We start from the raw sequence: 21,568 nt of genomic DNA, 5'->3' as shown, positions 1-21,568 counted from the left end.
CCTCGCTATATCGCGCTTCGCCTTTCGCGGCTTCACTCCATCGCGGATTTTATATGTAAGCATATTTAAATATATATCGCGGATTTTTTGCTGGTTCGCGGATTTCTGCGGACAATGGGTCTTTTAATTTCTGGTACTTGCTTCCTCAGTTGGTTTGCCCAGTTGATTTCATACAAGGGATGCTATTGGCAGATGGCTGAGAAGCTAGATTGCTTACTTTTCTCTCTCTCTTGTGCTGACTATCTGTGATCCTGACGTATGGGGATTGAGCAGGGGGGCTGTTCGCACACCTAGACGATACGGACGCTCGTCTAAAAATGCTGAAAGATTATCTTCACGTTGCTATCTTTTGTGCAGCTGCTTCCTGAAACGACATGCTGCACAGTGCTTCGCATACTTAAAAGCTCGAAGGGCACGTATTGATTTTTGACTGAAAAACAAACTCTGTCTCTCTCTCTCTCTCTCTCTCCCTGCTCCTGACGGAGGGGGTGTGAGCTGCCGCCTTCAACAGCTTTGTGCCGCGGTGCTTCGCATACACTCCTTTGAAGTTGAAGATATGTTTGCATTCTTTTAATTGTGAGGCAGAACTGTCATCTCTGTCTTGTCATGGAGCACAGTTTAAACTTTTGAAAAAGAGACAAATGTTTGTTTGCAGTGTTTGAATAACGTTCCTGTCTCTCTACAACCTCCTGTGTTTCTGCGCAAATCTGTGACCCAAGCATGACAATATAAAAATAACCATATAAACATATGGTTTCTACTTCGCGGATTTTCTTATTTCGCGGGTGGCTCTGGAACGCAACCCCTGCGATGGAGGAGGGATTACTGTATATATATTCTGCCAAAATGCATATTAAGAGAACTGCTAACTCTAAGTGTGTCATCCAGTGTAAATACTTACCCTGTAGTTAGTGCTGAAAAACTGGATTCAGAAAATGAATAGATGGATGGAGATGTTTAAGTTGCCTGTCAACATAATAGAAGATACACAAAAAATGGTAAAAACATTGAATTATACAGGTTACCCAAAATTCAAAATATAATTATTTTTTTATGTTTAGGAACATAATAGTTTAGAAATAGTCCGTAATTTTGAGTTCTTTAAACCAGACACAGGCTCTAGATCTCAATTATCTGTAAAACCATGCAGTGTATGGAATGATGGAGTCCCCATGTAGCACTTTCAGATCTAAGCCATTTAGTGGTCCATGGCCATGTAAAGTTGTTAATAAAATTAGAGATAAACTAATAATGTTTCAAAAGATAAAAATATATTGAAAATAAAGCAAATTTATTTTTGTTACCCTGATTTGAATTACGTAGTTTTGAGAATGTTGAATGTGTCATACAAAAAATAATGTGCTCTGCCTGGAATAGAAGAGGCAGGGAGAAGGAATATTTTTGGTGGAACAGAAGAGAGGGGTGAGATAGAAATCAGAAATACGAATACTGGAAGTACTAACAGCTATCTATAATCACCAAAGTGCAATATGCTAACCAAAACATAAATCGAGGGAGCACACAAAAAAAGCCATGATGTTCTAACAAGAACACAGACTAACACCACAAATATTTTTGATGAGAATCATAACTTTGGACAACAAAATTGGGGTGCATCAAGATGGGAAATGTTTCAAGACCACTAAATAAATTTTAGATCTATTAAATAACATAATCAATTCCTTATGCCTCAAAATTACAACAGGAAACACAAGGAACTAAACCAGAGAAAAATTAAAGACTAGCCAAATTCATAAAATAATGAATACTCTACATACTTTAATAAACACTACAAGTGTATCATTTGGCAATTCCTGCTTAAGGCCCTATTAGATTTTTCAAAAAAAGGAAATGTGGCACCTTTGTTCACCTTTTAGAGATCAACACACTATAGCTGGAGCTTTGTATTGTTGTCATATGTGTAAATATCCATACCCAAGTAAATTCCTGAGATGTGTAGGGTCCAATATCAGTAGTTATAACATATAGGCACCAGGCTTAACAGACAAGGACCTTCATAACAGCTATCTTATCTTAAAGCAGCAGCATCTGTAGATGTCTATTTTGTTACAAATACATTTTCTGATTTTGTTGCTTCATATGTACAGAAATCTTTTTTGTATATGTAGCAGATTGTGGCAGCAGGTTTTGGCAACCCATTAACTGATAATGCCTGTTCTTTTCTTTATCAGCTAAGGGAAAGATACTTGCCATTGCTGCGTGAATCTCAGTCACTTCTTTCTCCTCTGGAGGAAATGGAGAAGCAGATAACAATTTTTTACCAGTCTCTAGAGAAGGCTAGTTGCATCACTGCAGGCAGAGATGGTGAAATTCAGGCCCCTGGAGACTTCAAACAGAAATGTCAGGTAAGAAGGAGTCCTAGAACAGTTGCTTACATTTTTATTGTATGTAAACCATGGATCCTCATTGAGAATTGTAAAAATAAGCATGTTTCACAAGTCCTTATATTTACTTATTTTGTATCGAAAAAGACTTAAATATTATTATTTCATTAGATATTGAAAATGGCAAATATTACTCTTTAGTATGGAAAACTATGCTCAGCGAACTCAATATGCATTTTTTTATGATTTCCTAAATGTCATTGTGTAATAATATAATTTTTCTCTCATCAGGACTTGATTAATTGTCAGGAGGACTGTAAAAAATGTATGACAGTTATTGACAGATGCAACCAGACTGTGCAACGCATTGTTACAAGCAGTAAGACACTGCAACACTTTGACCGTTCCCTACTGCAGAAAAGGATGGCCGATCTGCAGAGTTCATTAAAGGTCAGGACGGTTTTCTTGACGGTTTGTCAAGCAGAGACCAACCTTATTTCTCATCACCCTGCATAGATAGGATGATAGCATCTGTAAAGTCTGAAATAATACGTATATAAAGATATTAAACAAGGCGATTCTTCTCACAAATCATCTAATGTGAAAGGCAGAAAAAATAATAAAAATACAATTCCTAATGTTAAAAGTCATCCAAGAGACGTTTCACCTCCTCATAGACTACACTAAAGCTTTAAATTGCATACTGAGAGCCATAATTTTGATGCATATGCAAGTGGTTATGAGGGGTTATCACACTGCGTGTACAGACTGTACTGTAATATTTAAAGCTGAACATCTGTTTATGTGGGTTCTGATCTACAAGATGAATATACATACAGCTTGTGCAGCATTTTTATAAATTGCTGACTTTGTATTTGATAGACCTTCTATAATGTTTGATGGTTTTACTTTTGCTAATGTATGCTATGACAACGTAATGTTCAAAGGTCTTGACCACTGAACAGATATATCATCATCAAAATTATTTTAACTGAATAATGTTGATATATGTATATACCCCTACTACCCTTTTATGATAGATAGATAGATAGATAGATAGATAGATAGATAGATAGATAGATAGATAGAGAGATAGATAGATAGATAGATAGATAGATCGCTTGTAAAGCAAGCAACATGTAACACATTTTATTTTATTTATTTAGCAAAAATAAGCTAACTTAGAAGGGTTGTATGGAAAGTAAGCACCCTCTAACTGTTTTCAAGTCAGTTAAGAAGGTATTTTGAGCTGGGTTCTGCTAATCCACTTCACTCAGTTATCTGACAATCAGGAAGCGTGATCACCACTCTATAAAATCAGAACGTTTTGCAGTTAAATCATCAGCATTCAGGCTTGTGCTAATTATTGCAACACATTTGCTAGCTATCTTGATATTTTTAAAGACTTATAAGTCTTGGGTCTGTTTTATATGCAACTGCAAATGCAAAATTAAAAAATGTTTAAATTGTAAACTAATCAGCTTTAATTAAATACAAATACTCAATTTATATGCATACTAAGAATTTTTGTTTTTCCACAGACTATGGCAGTAGAAGCCACAGAATGGAGAAAAACTATTGAAGCTAACAGCAGTCTAATGAAAAGATTTGAAGAATCTAGAATAGAATTGGAAAAAGTGTTGAACATTGCACAAGCATCTTTAAAGGAAAAGGGAAACCCTGAGGAGCTTCTCAAAAAACATACTGTAAGCAAAGCAAAATCTGTATATTATGTAATGTGATGCATTGATAATGCTATGAGAATAACTAGTAAGGCTAGTAAGAAGAAGGCCTTTAGGTCAACTAGAGTGTTAAGAACAAGTAAAAAAAATTTTTTTGAAATCCCATTAATATCATACATTAAAATTATTGAACCTGTTATTTAGTAAAGAGAGGCACTAGGAGAAGATATTCATATGATGAATATTATTGATGCTAGAAGCAGAGTCATGAAGAGAAATGATGTGATAAAGTGGTTTGGAGAACTTGCAGCTTCAGTCCCTCTTCTTTTTTTGTCAGAAAAGAAATATTATCCAGAGTGTAGGCTTGTAGCAAAAGATTATTTTCAGAACACCTAGGCACTTTAATGGAATTAAATTTTTTTGAGGTGCTGTAATGGCATACACCTACAGGTATTAGAGACAATGCAATTTGTAGCAGCTTTAGTGCTATTGGTATAATTCATTTTTTGACTTACCATGTCTTCATTAAGATCACTGGCATTGAGAATCGTATGTAAAAAGACTGTAAAGTCTTGTGTAGTAAGATGCTTGAGCCTCCTCAGAGAGAAAGACCAAGAGAATGAAATGACAGAATCTGTGCAGAAGGGCCCTTTTAAAAGTAAGGTTGAGAAGGTTGGGCTAAAGGCAAATTGTTTTAATCTAGCCTGCATTGTGGCAACAAACTGTCCCATAGTAAAAAGAATAGGACCTTGTTTATGTTGTGAGTCACTGCTGCAAAGTGAATTTTGCACACATTAGACACACTGTCATGGACATGAAAAAGCACAAATATTTCCTTAAAAAATATGGAAACCATATTTTATATTTATATTTGGACTGAAATATATATAGCTTGATGCTGAATTAAATATGTTTATCTCAATGCTACAGAAAAAGACAAGTGATACATGAAAATATTTATATTACATAATATAAGAAATAAAAAATAGAGGTTAACGTGCATTGAACCACTAATCTTCAGTAATAAGACACAGAGTCAGTGTCCATGATTAAGAAATTGCTCAGTCATTTGTTTGAAAAGTGTGTACCAGTTTGAAATAATGCTGCTACTTTCTTCCATGCTGTGTTCCTGAGTGTCATGGTGGTGTCTTTGTGGGTTTCCCCAAGATCTATCACAATATGTATTTTATAGTGCTTGTACTTTACCTTGAAATTTGTACTGAGATGAGACATTCTTTATGAATATTGTTCTGCCTCTGACTAGGTATTCTATATGGTTTGGTGACTGTTTGAGTAATCCAGTTATTAGGAATAGCTGGGCACATAATGAATGACAAATATCAACTCTTCTCTGTTACCTACGTGATGGGGGTAATGAGTTATAGCAAGACCAGATTAAGGCCCCCACAGGCCCCTGGGTGTCACATGCATAATTTTGCTCTCTATAAACATTACATATGAAAATAATATGTTGTGGTCTGTTTTGGCGATTTGAACTCACTGTCACTCATATACTAAGGGGCTGGGATATAATGTACGAGTAACCACGTACATGTGCTGCATGGAATAGCACAAGGTACTGCTAAAACAGAAAAATGCTGCAGGTTCACATCAATTACAAATAGAGAATTATACTTCTGATTTGATTCTAATTAAGTTTATCCTTTATCATCATTACTTTCCATAAAGGGATTTCAGGGTCTTTTTAGATGCTTGAAGTGAAAAACATTTACAATAACAACAGCAACACTTTCGACCCAATGTAGCTTGATGATTGCAGTTTTTGTTTAATAAGTTTACATGAGGATGACCTTTTTCCCTGTGCTCTTCTCCTTTAAATAGAGAGGAATGTATGTCATTAATTGAGTGAAGGTGAGGCATTAATTGCTGACATTCCACTGTTAATGAGCAATCAGATGACTTGCTGAGCAAACCAAATAGAAACTCAAAACTAGTTGCAGGTTATTTAAACTTGGTATTGAGTTTGTTCCGTTGTTCACTGCATCATGACTATCTTCTCTTAGTAGTACACTATTTAGTCTAGTTCTTGATCCGTAGCTAGTACAGTACTATCTCAGGTACATGGCAACTGACCCAAATTGTCTAGAAAAATCAAATGTATAAAATTCTAAGCCCAGCAGTGAAACCAGAATCAAAACCAGAGAACAATCAATAATCAAATACAACCCGTACCATAAATACAAATCCTAAACAAAGGAACTTCATTAAATTAGAACCTACTCTTTTAACAGAGCAGGGTAGTGCTATGCATTACATACAGATGGGGCACAGAAAAAGATGGTAAAAAATAAAAACAATAGACAGTAATGTGATAGAAGATCAAGAAGGGGGAAGTCAAACCAAGGACTTTAAATGTCAAAGCCTAATACACCAAACCGGAATCATGGTTGAAATAAACAAGCAAAAGGTCTTTACGCTGATTTGGAAAGCTTTGACCTAACTATCTCTAACAAAAATTTTATTGAACTTTCTTATTTCAAGTCAAAACTTGTACATGGATACACTTTACCATGAAGTAACAGCAAATTATGCCCAACAATCATAAGCAGATAGTGGCACATACAAAACAGTTACCTTAGACAAATACCCTAGATGGCAATGTGATAACATCACTGACTAAAGCTAAAATATTGAAAAATGAAAACAAACACTGTAAAAATTTGAAAACACTTTGCAGAGATACGAAAACAAGAAATCATGTGAAGCAGTAGGCAAAATGTCACACCTAGGCTCATTGGCTAAGGCTTAACCTCATACTTCACTCAGGTGACTGAGTCTCCAGTTGCTGGAGCAAGTGAGATAAACAAAGAACAGGAAGCCACTTGAATTTTTCCTTCCACATGTTTGAGATCTAGGCTGTAATTGAAGATGATGGTAGCAGTGCAAGTAGCAGAATTCAATTAATCAGCTGTTCCATTTGCTAGCTCTTCCTGTTGGTCTTTAGTATGGAAAGCTGTAGGCTAATTTGTTGTTGAAATGTTTATTATATTCTTCTTTGCTATTGCATTACCTTGGTTACTATTTTGTTTGGAGACAAATTTGTTTTTACTTTATTGCTTTTAAGGATAGAATTGTCTCAGAACATTATTTCATTTTAAGCCAGCCAAAGTGTAATTGGCAACTTTGAGCATATCATCTCCATTCTTCTGGTATACAGTACATCATTGCCGTGCACTCTTGGGCAGAATATTGTCCAAAATGTTTTGTTCAACCAATAATTTGTTGGTGCCTGCACTAAATTGAACAATGTTTTTGGGAAATATACATTTACTAACTGTAAAAATGTATCTATTTCTTGATTATTATACCCTTGCAGATGCACATTGCTGATTAAAAGTGCATTACCCACAAATCTTATAGTGTTTGAAACTTTTAGAAAGCTTTAGAATGTGTATAGTAAACAGTACCACCTTTGCCTTTGACTAACTTTCTAAATCATAAATTGCTTTATATATGATTGAAGTTAAATGGTTTTTAAATTTTAAAATTAAACAAAGTCTGTTCTCTTTGCAAATAAATATGACAAGCTACATTAGACAATCAATATGTTAATATACATTCATAGTACTGTATAAATTCAAAAATGTTTTAGTGGGTGCAGAGCCTAGTGCGGCACACTTTGAAAATGTGAAAATAACTAAATGTCCACATTCCATATATTACTGATATTGCCACTGCTTTTTCACTTTATTTGAACTATTTTTAGCAGTGTTAGCACAAAGAGTTTCTTGTGTATTTATAAAGAAAATGTTAAATGGGATTGGTCTTATTGTAATTGCTTAATAATGTATTCATCATAAAGGGCCCAGTTATAGTGATCTACACAGGTTATATTTTGTTCTGTGCTACGTATTATAGCATCTTTGGAATTATTTGGAACTGGCATGCTGATTTCATATAAAATATAATTCCAAAAGTGCTATATGTATTTCTTAGTTGCTATGTTAACAATTGCTAATTTTCTACATCTAAGGTTATTTTTAAATTTCATTCCTGTACAATTTTAATGCAGAAATTTTGACAGACTGCCTAATTGATAATTACTCAAGGATTATTTAATGCATCTAAAATATATTACAAAAATATGACAAGGATGCAAATCTAATCTAATCTTATGGGCTGTACTGTAGTGATAATCTATTATCAATTCTTCTGCTACAAGTAGTTTTTTTGTACTAGTCTGGTTTTATTAAAATTTAATCAAAACTACAAGTTACTTTCACAATCAGCAAGCTGATTTAAAAATGAAGTTTCATTAGTTTCGGTGCAATAGTCATGCAGATGTGCAGGACAGACCATTTTCTTGATCAAAATATTATTTAATATGCATGTTTTTGTTATTAAATCTAGCTGGTATATTATTGAAGCCTAATTAAAAAATGATAAAACAATATATACTTTTTGCACATATGTGCTTTTTTATTATTGTATATAATATAAAAATGCATAACTTGTTACAAGCAGTATGTTCACCTTTTCCTCTGTGAACAACATTTTGCAGTTTAACTGTTATTGGTAACCATACTATGACCTGTGGCAATTATCAGATTGATCTTTCTTGACTTTCTGGAAACTTCAAAATCAATTGTAATCCCATTTAATAATCCATTTATTTGGATACCTGTCACACTTAACCGAATCTAGCAATATGGTGGCATTTGTTGTTAGGTTACATTTGGCAGAATTACGTAAATGTTAAGAAAATCCTGGATTTACATTTCAGCACCACACTTTATGACAGAAGTATTCTGAGTGTAATCTGAAGGTGTTTTTTTTTTTACTTCAGAACCTCTTTTTAAGGATTTATTTGCTTATTGTTGTTTAGCATGTAGCATTAATATATTGATAAAGATAATAGATATTTGACTTGATTCTCACCTTACAGGAGTTTTTTGGCCACTTGGATCAGAGAGTTCTGAATGCATTTCTTAAAGCTTGTGATGAGATGACCGACATTCTTCCTGAAAATGAACAACAAAGTCTGCAAGAAACAGTTAGAAAGCTGCACAAGCAGTGGAAGGTTAGTTCATTTACTGCATTAGTAAGACCCAAGCCCAAGTAATATCTTTTCCCTTCTCATGGTGTTGCAGCAGCATTTATCTATAGATACCAGGCAGCCTCTGAACTCAAACAATAGTTTCAAACTGCACCATGATGTCCTTAACCATTGATATCCTGAACAGGAGAAAACACAAAATCCTTTGCTTGAGAATCTTTTGCTCAGCTTCAAAGAGCTTGTCTTAAGCCCAGGCATTAGAATGCACATTTACTCTGCAAATACAAGAGCAAATTAGCACACTCCAGCAGTTTAGAAGCACCATATACTTTTAGCAACTTCGGTGAGGTATTATGGGTACCCAGACAATTACCTTCTCCAGATCTACAAACTACATGTGTATAGGAGTGACGTACTTTATTGATTTAATAAAGTGAATTCTGCATGACTTCTTCTAACATTGAGGTTCACCTATTATATACACTCCCTAGTTATGTATTTTCCCTGGATGTGCAGGATGTGCTAAGATGTGCACACTGTTCAAGATCAAAAAAAATTAGTATATCTCTATTATATTAAAAAAATCCTTTGACACAACAAGACTTTTTGGAAGAGAGATTTTTTTCAAGTCCTACGAGACGAGACTTTTGCCTTGAGACTTTTGTCCTCTCAACTCTGTGGTCCTGGAACAATTAAAGCTACGACAAGTTCAATTTCAAAGAAACCTCAATTCGGTCAAGTGTATATTTATGATGACGGAGAAGCAATGCAACATAGAATCGAAAGAGTTAAACAATCAGACGTATTAGAAATTATGAAACAAATAATGGATACAAATCCATACGTCCAAAAGTATCGCACTTTATACAAAGTGTATCTGCAGAACACAGTCAAAGAAGTTTTCTTGGATTTTTATATGAATCCGAAAGATCACGGTCGCATTTATAATAAATCAGCATGTGATGAATTGTCAGTGATAATAGTTTCGAAAGATGGAGATATCAAAGACAGAGTTGATATTCGTGTTTATCCAAAAGCAAAGCACGATTCGTTGTTTCTGTCTAATAAATCGCCTCATTCCGATCCTTTACTCTTTCCTTTGCTTTTCCCTGATGGCGAAACAAGATGGTCGTATAATATGAAACACACAAAAGCGGATAAACGAATAACACCAACACAATATTTCGGGTCAAAATTAGTGATACGTCCCAATGTATTTAACCCACTTCTGTCATCTCAACGTCTATTGCAACATTACATTATTAATACGCATCTAAAAGTCGAAGCTAATCGTCTCTTCTTTATTAAATTGAATCAAGCAAAACTTAGAATGGAACATATGCAAGATCTCATTGATCATGTTCAAAATTCAAATAACAATAGTTCTGACAAATTCAAGGTAGGTAAAGCAGTAATATTACCATCATCATATCAAGGTAGTCAAAGAGCATTGCAACAATTATATCATGATGCAATGGTAATATTCGTAAGTAGATTGTTTTATCAAAAAGTCTTGGTTTTATTGAAAGTACTCAAAACGGAGTTCTGTCAAATCAGAGCATACATTTACACAATCGAATTTCAAAAATGAGGTTTGCCTCACATGCATTTATTAGTTACTTTGCAAAATAAATTATTAACTGCTGATGATGATGATCGGTTTGTCTGTGCTGAAATTCAAACAGAGAAACCTATCCTGAATTATGGTACAAAGTCATTAAACACATTTCTCACGGACCTAATTTAAAAGATTCAGTATGTTTGGGACTCAAAAGAAAAAAAAGTGTTTAAAGAAACGTCAGTTTGTTTATTTATTTATTTATTTATTTATTCACGGGCATTTATACATTGCATTTTCAATGTTGTAAGTCGAACCACAGAATCAAAATTCAATGCGATATTGAAGAAAATTTAATTCCAAATATTGTTTTTACTGAAGTTTTAAAGTAAAAGTTAAATTTTAAAATGTATTTGCGTGTGAATATCAAAGACAAACAGAACGAAAATGTATAATGCAACGAATACCTATAACGCAACATGAAAAATAATTTTCTTTCAATTTATTATGTTTTACTATTTTTAACTATGGTTAATTACTCACTGAAATGTAAAATAGTTAGTTTTATAATGCATATGTAACAGTTCCCATGAAAATAACAATCTCTTTAAATTGTACATCTGGTTACCCATACCTGGGGGTTGGCGAGCGAAGCAAGCAGGGGGCAGAGCCCCCTAGTTTTTTTTAATACATTTTTTATTCAAGTGGTTAGCTTCTTGCTACTCCATTCTCACTATACCTGTTCTATATAAATATTTTTCCTCACCATTATTTGCAAATTTACCAGCTGAAGAAGGCATAGAGCATCAATATGGTAATCCCTAAAGTTTTGGAATCCTCTAGCCCTGCTGGCATAATCTTCTTATAATCGCTTTTATGCATTGTGATTTTTCTGTGTTGCAAAGTCATCTTCTGGCAGATGGATTGGTGCAGTTATTTTATTTTCTTGATTCATGCATTTACACTATATCTGGCAGTTTTTATCATCCACTTCCAACAGTATTTATTAAGATTTTAATGAGTGTTTTTAGTATTGATCCTAATGCTGTTTTCCTGATGTTAATGATTATTGTTTCAATTTTGCTTACTGATTTTTTATTAAAGTTTGCTTAAAACTAATAGTTTGATGTGATTTTTTCTAAGAAATGTATTTAATGAGAACATTATATAAAATGTATTATGTACAGTGGTTCCAAAGTTCATAATATGAGATACGGCTGGTTGTGAACAGATTGTTCTTTGATTGTTTGTACCTCTGTTACACAACAGGATCTTCAAACTGAAGCACCTTATCATTTACTGCATTTGAAGATTGAGCTGGAGGCCAACCGTCTTAAAACTAGTCTGGAGGACTGCAAGTTAGAGTTGTCTCGAGAAAACAAGTTACTCCCTACTGTTGGGAGTGAGCAGCTTATAAAGGAGCATAAGGTGAAATATAACTGCTTAGACCCTTGTCTAAGATCTCAGTTCTCTTCTTCTGATTTTTGAGTTGCATAATGAATTGGTAGCAGTATTAGTGTTTAATTTTAATGTAATGGCATTTCCATTATTTCATTTTAGGGTGAGACATACTTTGATTGATGCCTTTTTTTGCATTTCTTTACTTAATACATATTTTATAGAATTCACTGACTGACTGATGTAGCAAATGAAAGATCATTAAGTCTAACTAGTTGTATTATTCTTTTGAGTCCTCTAACAATTATCAATATAAGCCTTGCTAGATATCGCCTTTTAAACAAAAGTTAAAAATGATGAAACCCCACAGCAGTGACCCAATTGTGGTGTGACCCTCACAAGAAGTCAGTAGAGGAGTTAAGCCTGTGGATGCTGCTCATTCCTCCTTCAGAATACATGACAGTTTTAAGGTCTCATTCTTAAAGCATTAGTTGTTCTGTGCTCCTGGACAAATTCTTCGGGTTAACTAGCCCTGTACCTTTAATGTCCTGCTCCTCTGTTTTGTCTGATTGCATGTGTCTCCCAAATGAAACTCTTCCATCCGTTGTCTCTCACATTATCCTATCATTGCCTAAAATTTCACCATTGAACCCTGTTCATGTATTATGGCATAGGGAGCACTGATGACCCATTAATTTTTTAATTGTATGAATTAAAAAAAAACAAAGAGTGCAAAATGCACCAGTATATCCTGACACACTTAAATACAATTAGAAATTATGTTTGACAGTCATTCTTGATGCTCACATTAATCTAAATAGCTCATAAAAACATCAAAATCATTTTGTATAAATACTAAATGTATCAATATGTCAAAATTTAAAATGTCATACCATGTACTGTAAATAAAAAGACATATTTAACGAAAGGTCATTTAGTCTTCTTCTTCTTTCGGCTGCTCCCGTTAGGGGTCACCACAGCGGATCATCTTCTTCCATACCTTTCTGTCCTCTGCATCTTGTTCTGTTACACTCATATCACCTGCATGTCCTCTCTCACCACATCCATAAACCTTCTTTTAGGCCTTCCTCTTTTTCTCTTGCCTGGCAGCTCTATCCTTACCATCCTTCTCCCAATATACTCAGCATCTCTCCTCTGCACATGTCCAAACCAATGCAATCTCGCCTCTCTGACTTTGTCTCCCAATCGTCCAACTTGAGCTGACCCTCTAATGTACTCATTTCTAATCCTATCCATCCTTGCCACACCCAATGCAAATCTTAGCATCTTTAACTCTACTACCTCCAGCTCTGTCTCCTGCTTTCTGGTCAGTGCCACCGTCTCTAACCCATATAACATAGCTGGTCTAACTACCATCCTGTAGACCTTCCCTTTCCAACTTGCTGATATCCATCTGTCACAAATCACTCCTGACACTCTTCTCCACCCATTCCACCTTGCCTGCACTCTCTTTTTCACCTCTCTTCCATAATCCCCATTACTCTGTACTGTTGATCCCAAGAATTTAAACTCATCCACCTTCACCAACTCTACTCCCTGCACCCTCACCATTCCACTGACCTCCCTCTTATTTACACACATGTATTCTGTCTTGTTCCTACTGACCTTCATTCCTCTCCTCTCTAGAGCATATCTCCACCTCTCCAGGGTCTCCTCAACCTGCTCCCTACTATTGCTACAGATCATAATGTCATAAGCAAACATCATAGTCCACGGGGTCTCTTGTCTAATCTCGTCTGTCAACCTGTCCATCACCATTGCAAATAAGAAAGGGCTCAGTGCTGATCCCTGAAGTAATTCCAACTCCACTTTGAATGCATCAGTCACTGCTACTGCAGACTTCACCATGGTTACACTTCCCTCGTACATATCCTGTACAACTCTTACATACTTCTCTGCGACTCCCAACTTCCTCACACAATACCATACAATACAATACAATACCAGCAAAAGGTCATTTAGTAGAGATACAATATGTAATGTAATGGATGTTAACACCTACCTCAGTGTGTAACTGTTTCTGGCTTTGCTTAATATTGAGAAATCTGGTTTGGGTGATCTCTGCCATCTTTATTGAGTATGCATTGACTATATACATTATATAATCCATGACCTTTCGTCACCTCTAGTCATCTATCCATTTTTAAACTGGCTTATTTAAGCTGCCAGTTAATGTCTAGCATTAACAGTAAGAAATTGCTTTGCCCAATACAAAGTCATAAAGAACCTTTAAGAACATCCATCCATCCATTTTCCAACCCGCTGAATCCAAACACAGGGTCACGGGGGTCTGCTGGAGCCAATCCCAGCCAACACAGGGCACAAGGCAGGGAACCAATCCTGGGCAGGGTGCCAACCCACCGCAGGACACACACAAACACACCCACACACCAAGCACACACTAAGGCCAATTAATTAATTAAGAACATTAATTATAAAATTACTTGAAAGAAAATTTGGCAGCTACCGAGCTCCTTAGTTTAGGTAGCTAATGTAGTATTGTATCTTCAGTATCAGCATCTTCAGATTTGCTCTAGAAAGATTTGGTAATGTAATAGACTGTACATGGGATGTAGCCTGTTTAAAATTGCAAAAACAAATTGAAATTCTAACCTGTTTTCATACAGTAAATCTTTTTTTTCTCTCAGTATGAACAAGCCTTTCTCTTGTCATTCAAATATTGTGTATTTAGGCCTTCTTTGGAGAGAAAGGGCCACAGCACTTGTGTGAAAAAAGACTCAGTTTAATGGAAGAACTTTGTAAAAAACTTCCTGAAAAAGACCCTGCCTACAAAAATATAGAGCTCAGCAGGAAAGCTTTAACAGATATCACAGCACAGATTGAAAAGACCTACCAGAAACTAATGCAGCATCCAGATAAATGGAAGGAGTTTAACACCAGGTGAGCTAAGTGCTACAAAAGTATGATTTAATTTTCAGAGCTCCTTAATATGTCTAACAATGTGCCATCATTTAAAACTTGAACTGACTTTCCTATATGGAAAATATAAACATGTATCAAGAATCTAACACCAAATAAGTCAAATGAGTTTTGAAAATAACATGTTTGTTGTTAAGGTTTTCTGAGTTATCTGCCTGGCTGTCTTCGAAAGAAAGTCAGTTACGGCTGTTAAGGAACAGAGCAAATGATCCAGGCAAATATGGACAAGTCAGCACAACTATTGAGGTAAATATATTTATTTCTTGTTTTTTTGATGTTATAAAGCCTTACTAACCCATGCAACATAGTGTTTTTGTATCAGTAGCTTGCCCAGCCGTTTCTACACATAACAGTTTCAGACAAAGGGAATGTCGCAGCATCTTGGTACACCAAGTTTTATCCATCCTGTCATTTCCTTAACCCAGTTAGCTCACTACAGCATGCCAAGCATGTAGTGGGTGCCACTGAGTACTTGGCAGGGACTATCACTGAGTATACTCATGTACACACCCACATTCATTCATAGAGTCATCAAACCATAGTAAGCTGCACATCTTTGATACGCACGAGAAAACTAGTAGGTTTTGTTTTTTAGGTTTTAGTATTTTGCCATTTTCTAATTTAATTTTATTTTAGTTTTTCATTCTTTTTTTTTAGCAATTTACTCTTAGTTTTTGTCATATTTTTTAGTTTTGTACAAAAATGTCCACACCGACAAACATATTTTGCAAGTATACAAATTTGTTAATAACAGTAATAGAAGAAGAAATAGTTTTTCCATGTATATAGTGCATTTCTTGAAGTATATTATTTACATCAAGTACTGAACTTCTGTTTTAGTAACATCTCAGATAATTCACTTAATAAGCAACATGCAAAACCTTGGTAGCTCCCTGCGACCCTAAACTGGGAAGATGTCATTAAACAACAACAGCACATGTAGGAATTAACAGGTTTTGGCAATTGACAATAATACAGTACAAATTCCAGCCATGAAACAATATGTGAAGTTACACACACTCAGTCAATATATACATAGGAAGAACATGCAAACTCCATAAAGACACTGACCAGGTTAGCAATCAAACCTGAACCCATGTCATTGTGTAATATTAATAATAATACATATTTTTATACTGCACTTTTCCCATCCTCAAAGCGCTTCATAAATATTCCAGTGTACAAGAGGGAGTCAAACTAAAGTTAGAAAATGGGTTTTATTAGAAAATGGAATGAACGTTAATAAAACTGATAATGTCATTTCTCAATGTAGTCTCCACTCTTCTCAATGCACTTGCTCCACCTGCTGAAAGTGCCTGAATTCCAGCAGAATAAAAGGTTTTGTCTTAACAGTGCTGATGAGCTTTCAAGCATAGCCTGGTGATGTCACAATTCCATTAAAAACTTTTCAGTACTGCAGTGTTCTAAATATATTAAGATTATTGCAGTCTATGATAGTGTCACAGGAATGTGCTCTTTGACACCATGCTGCCCATGTTGAAATGTCAGAACTTATAACCTGATTAAAACTAAATGTATATGGGTAACATTATTTTGGTTGATAACATTGATTGCATGATACTTATCTACTTAATCTATCTCTGCAATGGTACCATCAGCAAACAAGCAACGGTTGTGCAAAATAAATGTGAAATTGATGAAATTCATACCTTCTTTAGCATATAAAGATAACTTTTTTCCATTCTAAATACTGCCTAAATTTGAAGCATGGAAGTGGATATTTGATCTTTACAAATCTTCCACTGCTCTAATTGTCAAACTTCTTAGCTGTATCTTCAAAAGTAACACATGGCATGTTTTAAGTGCTTTTTCCTTAAAGTTTGGCGAAAGTTGTCCACAGAATAAGTCATTGGTTTGCTCTCCTAGAAGGGAAAGCTGACGGATGGTCAAAATGACCAATGAAATCCACAGATTCAGAAACCAGCAGTGAGGTGTAAATATGCTATAAATCAAAATTACAAAAATTAACTTTGTTCTCATTTTTATTTTCTCATTTTCATTTATTTGTAGTTTTCAGACATTTTTCATTTTTACTTTAGTTTTAGTTAACAAAATGGTTATTTTTTGATAACGAAATGTTTCCTTTTAGTTTTAGTTAATGATAATAACACTGTTTGCAAGCAGCTTACATTGGTACACTACAGAAGTCATGTAGGCTTTCCTCAAAACAGACAACATTTGACCAATAACATGTTCTGTAATGCTTAGAAATACAGTAGGTCATTGTCCACATAGACCAGAGAGCTTGCTTTTGCTGTGTACACTGCACTTTATGAAAGATCACTTCATGTGAAAAAGCAGTCCATAAACATAGAACCTACACATTATTCCAGCTAAGAAAGAGCGTTTTTAAAATTTGATTTTGTAAATTGCAGTGCAGACATCAATTTTGCTCTAGGTAAAATTTCTGACTGATGTTGATATAAAATTTTGGAGTCAATGAATTAGATGGAAAGGGAACTGATAACAGCATTCAGGTAAGTGGACAGAATTTATGGCCACCACAATGTTCCCATAATTAATATGTTATTATTATACTACACATTTTCAAAATGATTGCTACAAATATCTTTAGATGTTTCTGCTGTTTTATCAATCTTACAGTGTTATTATATTGTCAGTTAATTTTTTTTACAAAGTCCGTTTTTTAAGAAACAAATTTCATTGTTATATTTTTGTAGGGTATTCTTTTCTTTAATTCCTTTAGGGTGAGTACTTATGTATTGGTAATCTTTACATATTCATGATAAGCAACATACATTTTTTTGTTATTGGTAGAGCATGTCTGAAAACTATTTTTTTAATGAAATTTTACATTTTTAGTTTTTACATGTAGATACATTGATGAAAGGTATAAATTCCTAATTTTGAAATCTGAACAGTCTAAATAAGTCTGAATATGGTTTTTTAAACTTGGAATGATTTATTTTAGGAAGTTACAGTAATTGTGTTTGTGAAGTCATTATGACTGAGTTAGAACATTATTTATAGTACATGTGGGGTGATAAATATGTTGCAGTTTTAACTAGAATTATGGGATTTTTGAATTTGGAAGGAATTTACTTTTACCTGATTCTCTAATGCCAGATGGCACAGTGATGGGTACTGCTACTACTTCACCGCTCCTGGGCTTTGTCTTTGTCTGTGTGGTGTTTGCATTCCCTGTACACTATATGTCCCAGCATACCAGCTTTCCTCCCACATCCTGAATCTTCGAAAGTGGCTGTGAATTGGTCAAATTAGTCATAGATTGAATTCCTTTATCCAAAGTGACATAAAATCTCAATTCTGCAGTACAAATATTTTATGTATTTCTAAAATGTAGTGTATCAGCAGGTTAACTGCTTTCCTCAGAGTGATGAAGGATATGAATAGTGGGCATTGAACCCACAGCCTGGAGTGATAGGTGTGATAGGTCTGAAAAGTTAGAATGATTAATGAATAGGAATGTTTGAATATTAAATTTACTGTGCCTTTAAGTAAGGATAGAAGTGATCATTGCATGCTCATGTTTTGCAGGGACTACGAGGAGATGTGGAACAGCAGGAGATTAACCTAAACTGGCTGAAATCAAGGCTTTCAATGCTGATAGAAGTTTCCTCTGAGAGTGAAGAGAAAAGACAAGATGGCGCTCTAAAGAAATTGTCAAATGACTTTAAGGAATTTCTTTCTGCACTTAGTGAGGTAGGTCAAGCTCCCAATAGCTGGGTGTTTAACACTGAAATGTAATTTTTATTTTGCATTTAACCATCTAGGTCAAAAGGGCACCCAGAAATAGTAATAAATTCTTTTTTAAACTTTGAGACCCTGAGTAGTCCACTTTCAATAAACCAGAGAATGCCCAAATTGGCTTGTTAAATATACTGTACATGTTAAGTGTTATGGATAGGGAGTAATATGAAGGATACATGGTTTGTCTTTGAGTACAGAGAATTGCATAGTCTAAAATATTGCTCAAGTATATCATTTCAGGTTAGACAGAACATCACTGACCTTTACCAGATAATGCCATATCAATTTAGTTCTGATTTTTTACTTTTTCTTTTGACTAGACTGAGAAGAAGGTCTCAGCTATAGGTCAGTGTGTTCATCTTCAGGGAGAGGTAAAAGGCATTCTGGAAGAACTTGTTCAAGGACAAAAAGAAGCCGAGGCTGAGTCTGTCAGGATTCTTGATTCAGAAAGTGTTCAAGAGGCTCAGCAGCTTCTTATTATTCACCAGGTAGGAGCTTCCCCTTAATGGGATAACTGTTGTATAATCTTACATACATTCAGGTTTAAATACAACTCTCTAGGCTTTTCTAACAGTTTAATTGGATAAAACGATTGCCTTTTTTGTACAGTGTAATTCATTAATATGCTATAAATAGCAACACAAAGAACACTGAGCTGCTGCTGCTGTCACAGAGCATGACCTGTTAGTGCTCTTATACTGAATATCAAGGTTGCATGAAGAGTTTCTGGCTCTGAAATGCAAATGATTTCTTATCTTGAGCTTAATAGTGCCAACCTTGGTATATTTTATTGCTTCTATGTGCTTTTTTATGTGTGTATGTAAACATAGCAGATACTTTGTACAGTTGTCACTGCAGACATGTAAAGTTTACACATCTTTGATATTTTGTACACAGCAAAACTTAAAAAGACTGAGATCAAAACGGAGGGATGTCCAACAGCAAGCAACACGAAATCAGCAACTTTGTGTTGATGAAGGAGTCGCCACTTCTCTGCAACCAGATCTTCAAGAGTTGGAAAGTACTTTAAGTAAAATGGAACAAAAGATGGAAACTCAAGAGAAGGAGCTACAGGTCAGTAGGTTTTTCCTGTAGATATCTGAGATATTGCTAGTTTTGACTGGAGTATTGATTTTCTGATTTACAGAATATGATTGCAAAGATTAATCAAATCTGGGGGTACAGTACATGGCTGGTGGGAAAATATCTGTAGACCACTATGTTTAGGAATATTGCATATATAGTTATAATATATTGGTCATCTGTTGTAATAGTGCATATGTTGTTTGCAATTTGAGCAATTAGTTGTTCATGCCAGAATGTAAAATTCATCCTTCATTGTGCATGGGTAAGTATTATGTGTGTAGTTTGGACTTTTGTGCCTTGAAATGTTATTTACATGACATGTCTCTTGAGACGTATTATTCCTTCCACAATACAAAAACACATTTTCAATTTTCAAACCTATCTAATATAAATTATTTGACACTTGGGATGCTGGACACTATCTGTCAGCTTTAGATACTTTGGATTGGCTACCAGTTCATCGCAGGGTTCCTTCACTAACACAGGGCTGATTTGGAGGTGTCAGTCTCCTTGCCTTCTTTTCGAAGGGAGAGGAATCTCAAATAACATGAGAAAAACACAAGTAGAAGTGAAGTGAATAACCAGGATATGATTGTAGTTCTGTGTCACATGTTTATATCAGAAAATTGCCGTAATATCTCTAGAATTGAGAATGCATGCATATATATGGATGTTGTGTTCTTGCTTTCCAGCATGTATTTGGATGTCATGTTCTTGCTTTCTATTCTCATTCATGGTGAGATCCATGCTCCTAGAGATCAGCCGTAGCTGCTATGTAACTACTACTATAAATAAGCTATAGCTAAAAGGAATTTTGAATTCATCATACTATAAAGAACAATATAATGTATTCACAGTTCCACTTTAGTTTAGTTATCTATTACAAGCAGCTAGTAACAGTCTGCATGTTATAGAACATATACCTTTTTTACCATAACATTAAGCAAAAGAAAATTAGAGGAACATATTGCAGGATTTGTATTATATGTAATGACTAATGTATCATTCTTAATAGCTTCTTCTTCCTCTTTCTGCTGCCACTTAGGGGTCACCATAGCAGATCATCCCTCTCCATCTATCCCTGTCTTTTACATCATTTTCTGCCACACTGACTGTCTTCATGTCCACCTCACCACATCCGTAAATCTCTTTGGCCTTCTTTTTTCCTCTTGCCTGGCGGTTCCATCCTCAACATTCTTTTCCCGACATACCCCTCATTTCTCCTCTGTATGTACCCAAACCATCTCAATCTAGCCACTGGCATTTGGTCATCAAACTATTGCATCTGTATTGTCCCTCTACTCATTTCTAATCCTGTCTACCCTCATTACTCCAAGCGAAAATCATAGCATCTTCAACTCTGCCACTTCTGGCTCTGCCTCTTGTATTTTCATCAGTGCCACCATCTCCAAACCATACAACATAGCTGGTCTCACTACCATTGTTTAGACATTCCCTTTCACCCTTGCAATTACTCTTTTATTACAAATCACTCCTGTCACTCTTCTACATCCAGTCCACTTTCCCTGCCCACTCTTCGTCGTTTCTCTGCCGCACTCTCCATTGCTTTGAACTGTTGAAACTAAGTATTTAAATTAGTCAAACTTCACCACCTCTCACCCTTATACTTTCTTCCCTGTCATTTACACACAAGTAATCCGTTATACTCCTACTGACTGTCATTCCCCTTCTCTTCATCTCAATGTGTACCTTTACCTGTCCAAGTTCGCCTCAATCTGCTGTCTACTCTCACTACAGATCACAATGT

General features: G+C 35.1%; 1 protein-coding gene across 7 annotated transcripts in view; it reads left to right on the top strand.

The window, feature by feature from the left end:
- The window catches only part of LOC114648588 (nesprin-1-like), a 360,492-nt gene that overhangs the window by 89,389 nt on the left and 249,535 nt on the right, over positions 1-21,568 (top strand). For all 7 annotated transcript variants that reach the window (XM_051924543.1, XM_051924540.1, XM_051924539.1 and 4 more), the window contains 10 exons: positions 2,193-2,366; positions 2,637-2,795; positions 3,887-4,051; positions 8,934-9,068; positions 11,872-12,030; positions 14,714-14,922; positions 15,099-15,207; positions 18,502-18,666; positions 19,035-19,202; positions 19,612-19,788. In XM_051924543.1, the coding sequence (XP_051780503.1) occupies positions 2,193-2,366; positions 2,637-2,795; positions 3,887-4,051; positions 8,934-9,068; positions 11,872-12,030; positions 14,714-14,922; positions 15,099-15,207; positions 18,502-18,666; positions 19,035-19,202; positions 19,612-19,788 (1,620 nt within the window). The remainder of the gene's footprint in view (positions 1-2,192; positions 2,367-2,636; positions 2,796-3,886; positions 4,052-8,933; positions 9,069-11,871; positions 12,031-14,713; positions 14,923-15,098; positions 15,208-18,501; positions 18,667-19,034; positions 19,203-19,611; positions 19,789-21,568) is intronic.

The sequence above is a fragment of the Erpetoichthys calabaricus genome, chromosome 3 (assembly GCF_900747795.2).
Source record: "Erpetoichthys calabaricus chromosome 3, fErpCal1.3, whole genome shotgun sequence".
NCBI lineage: Eukaryota > Metazoa > Chordata > Cladistia > Polypteriformes > Polypteridae > Erpetoichthys > Erpetoichthys calabaricus.
Note: the sequence above shows the minus strand (reverse complement) of the source record. Positions and strands in the feature narration are given on the sequence as shown.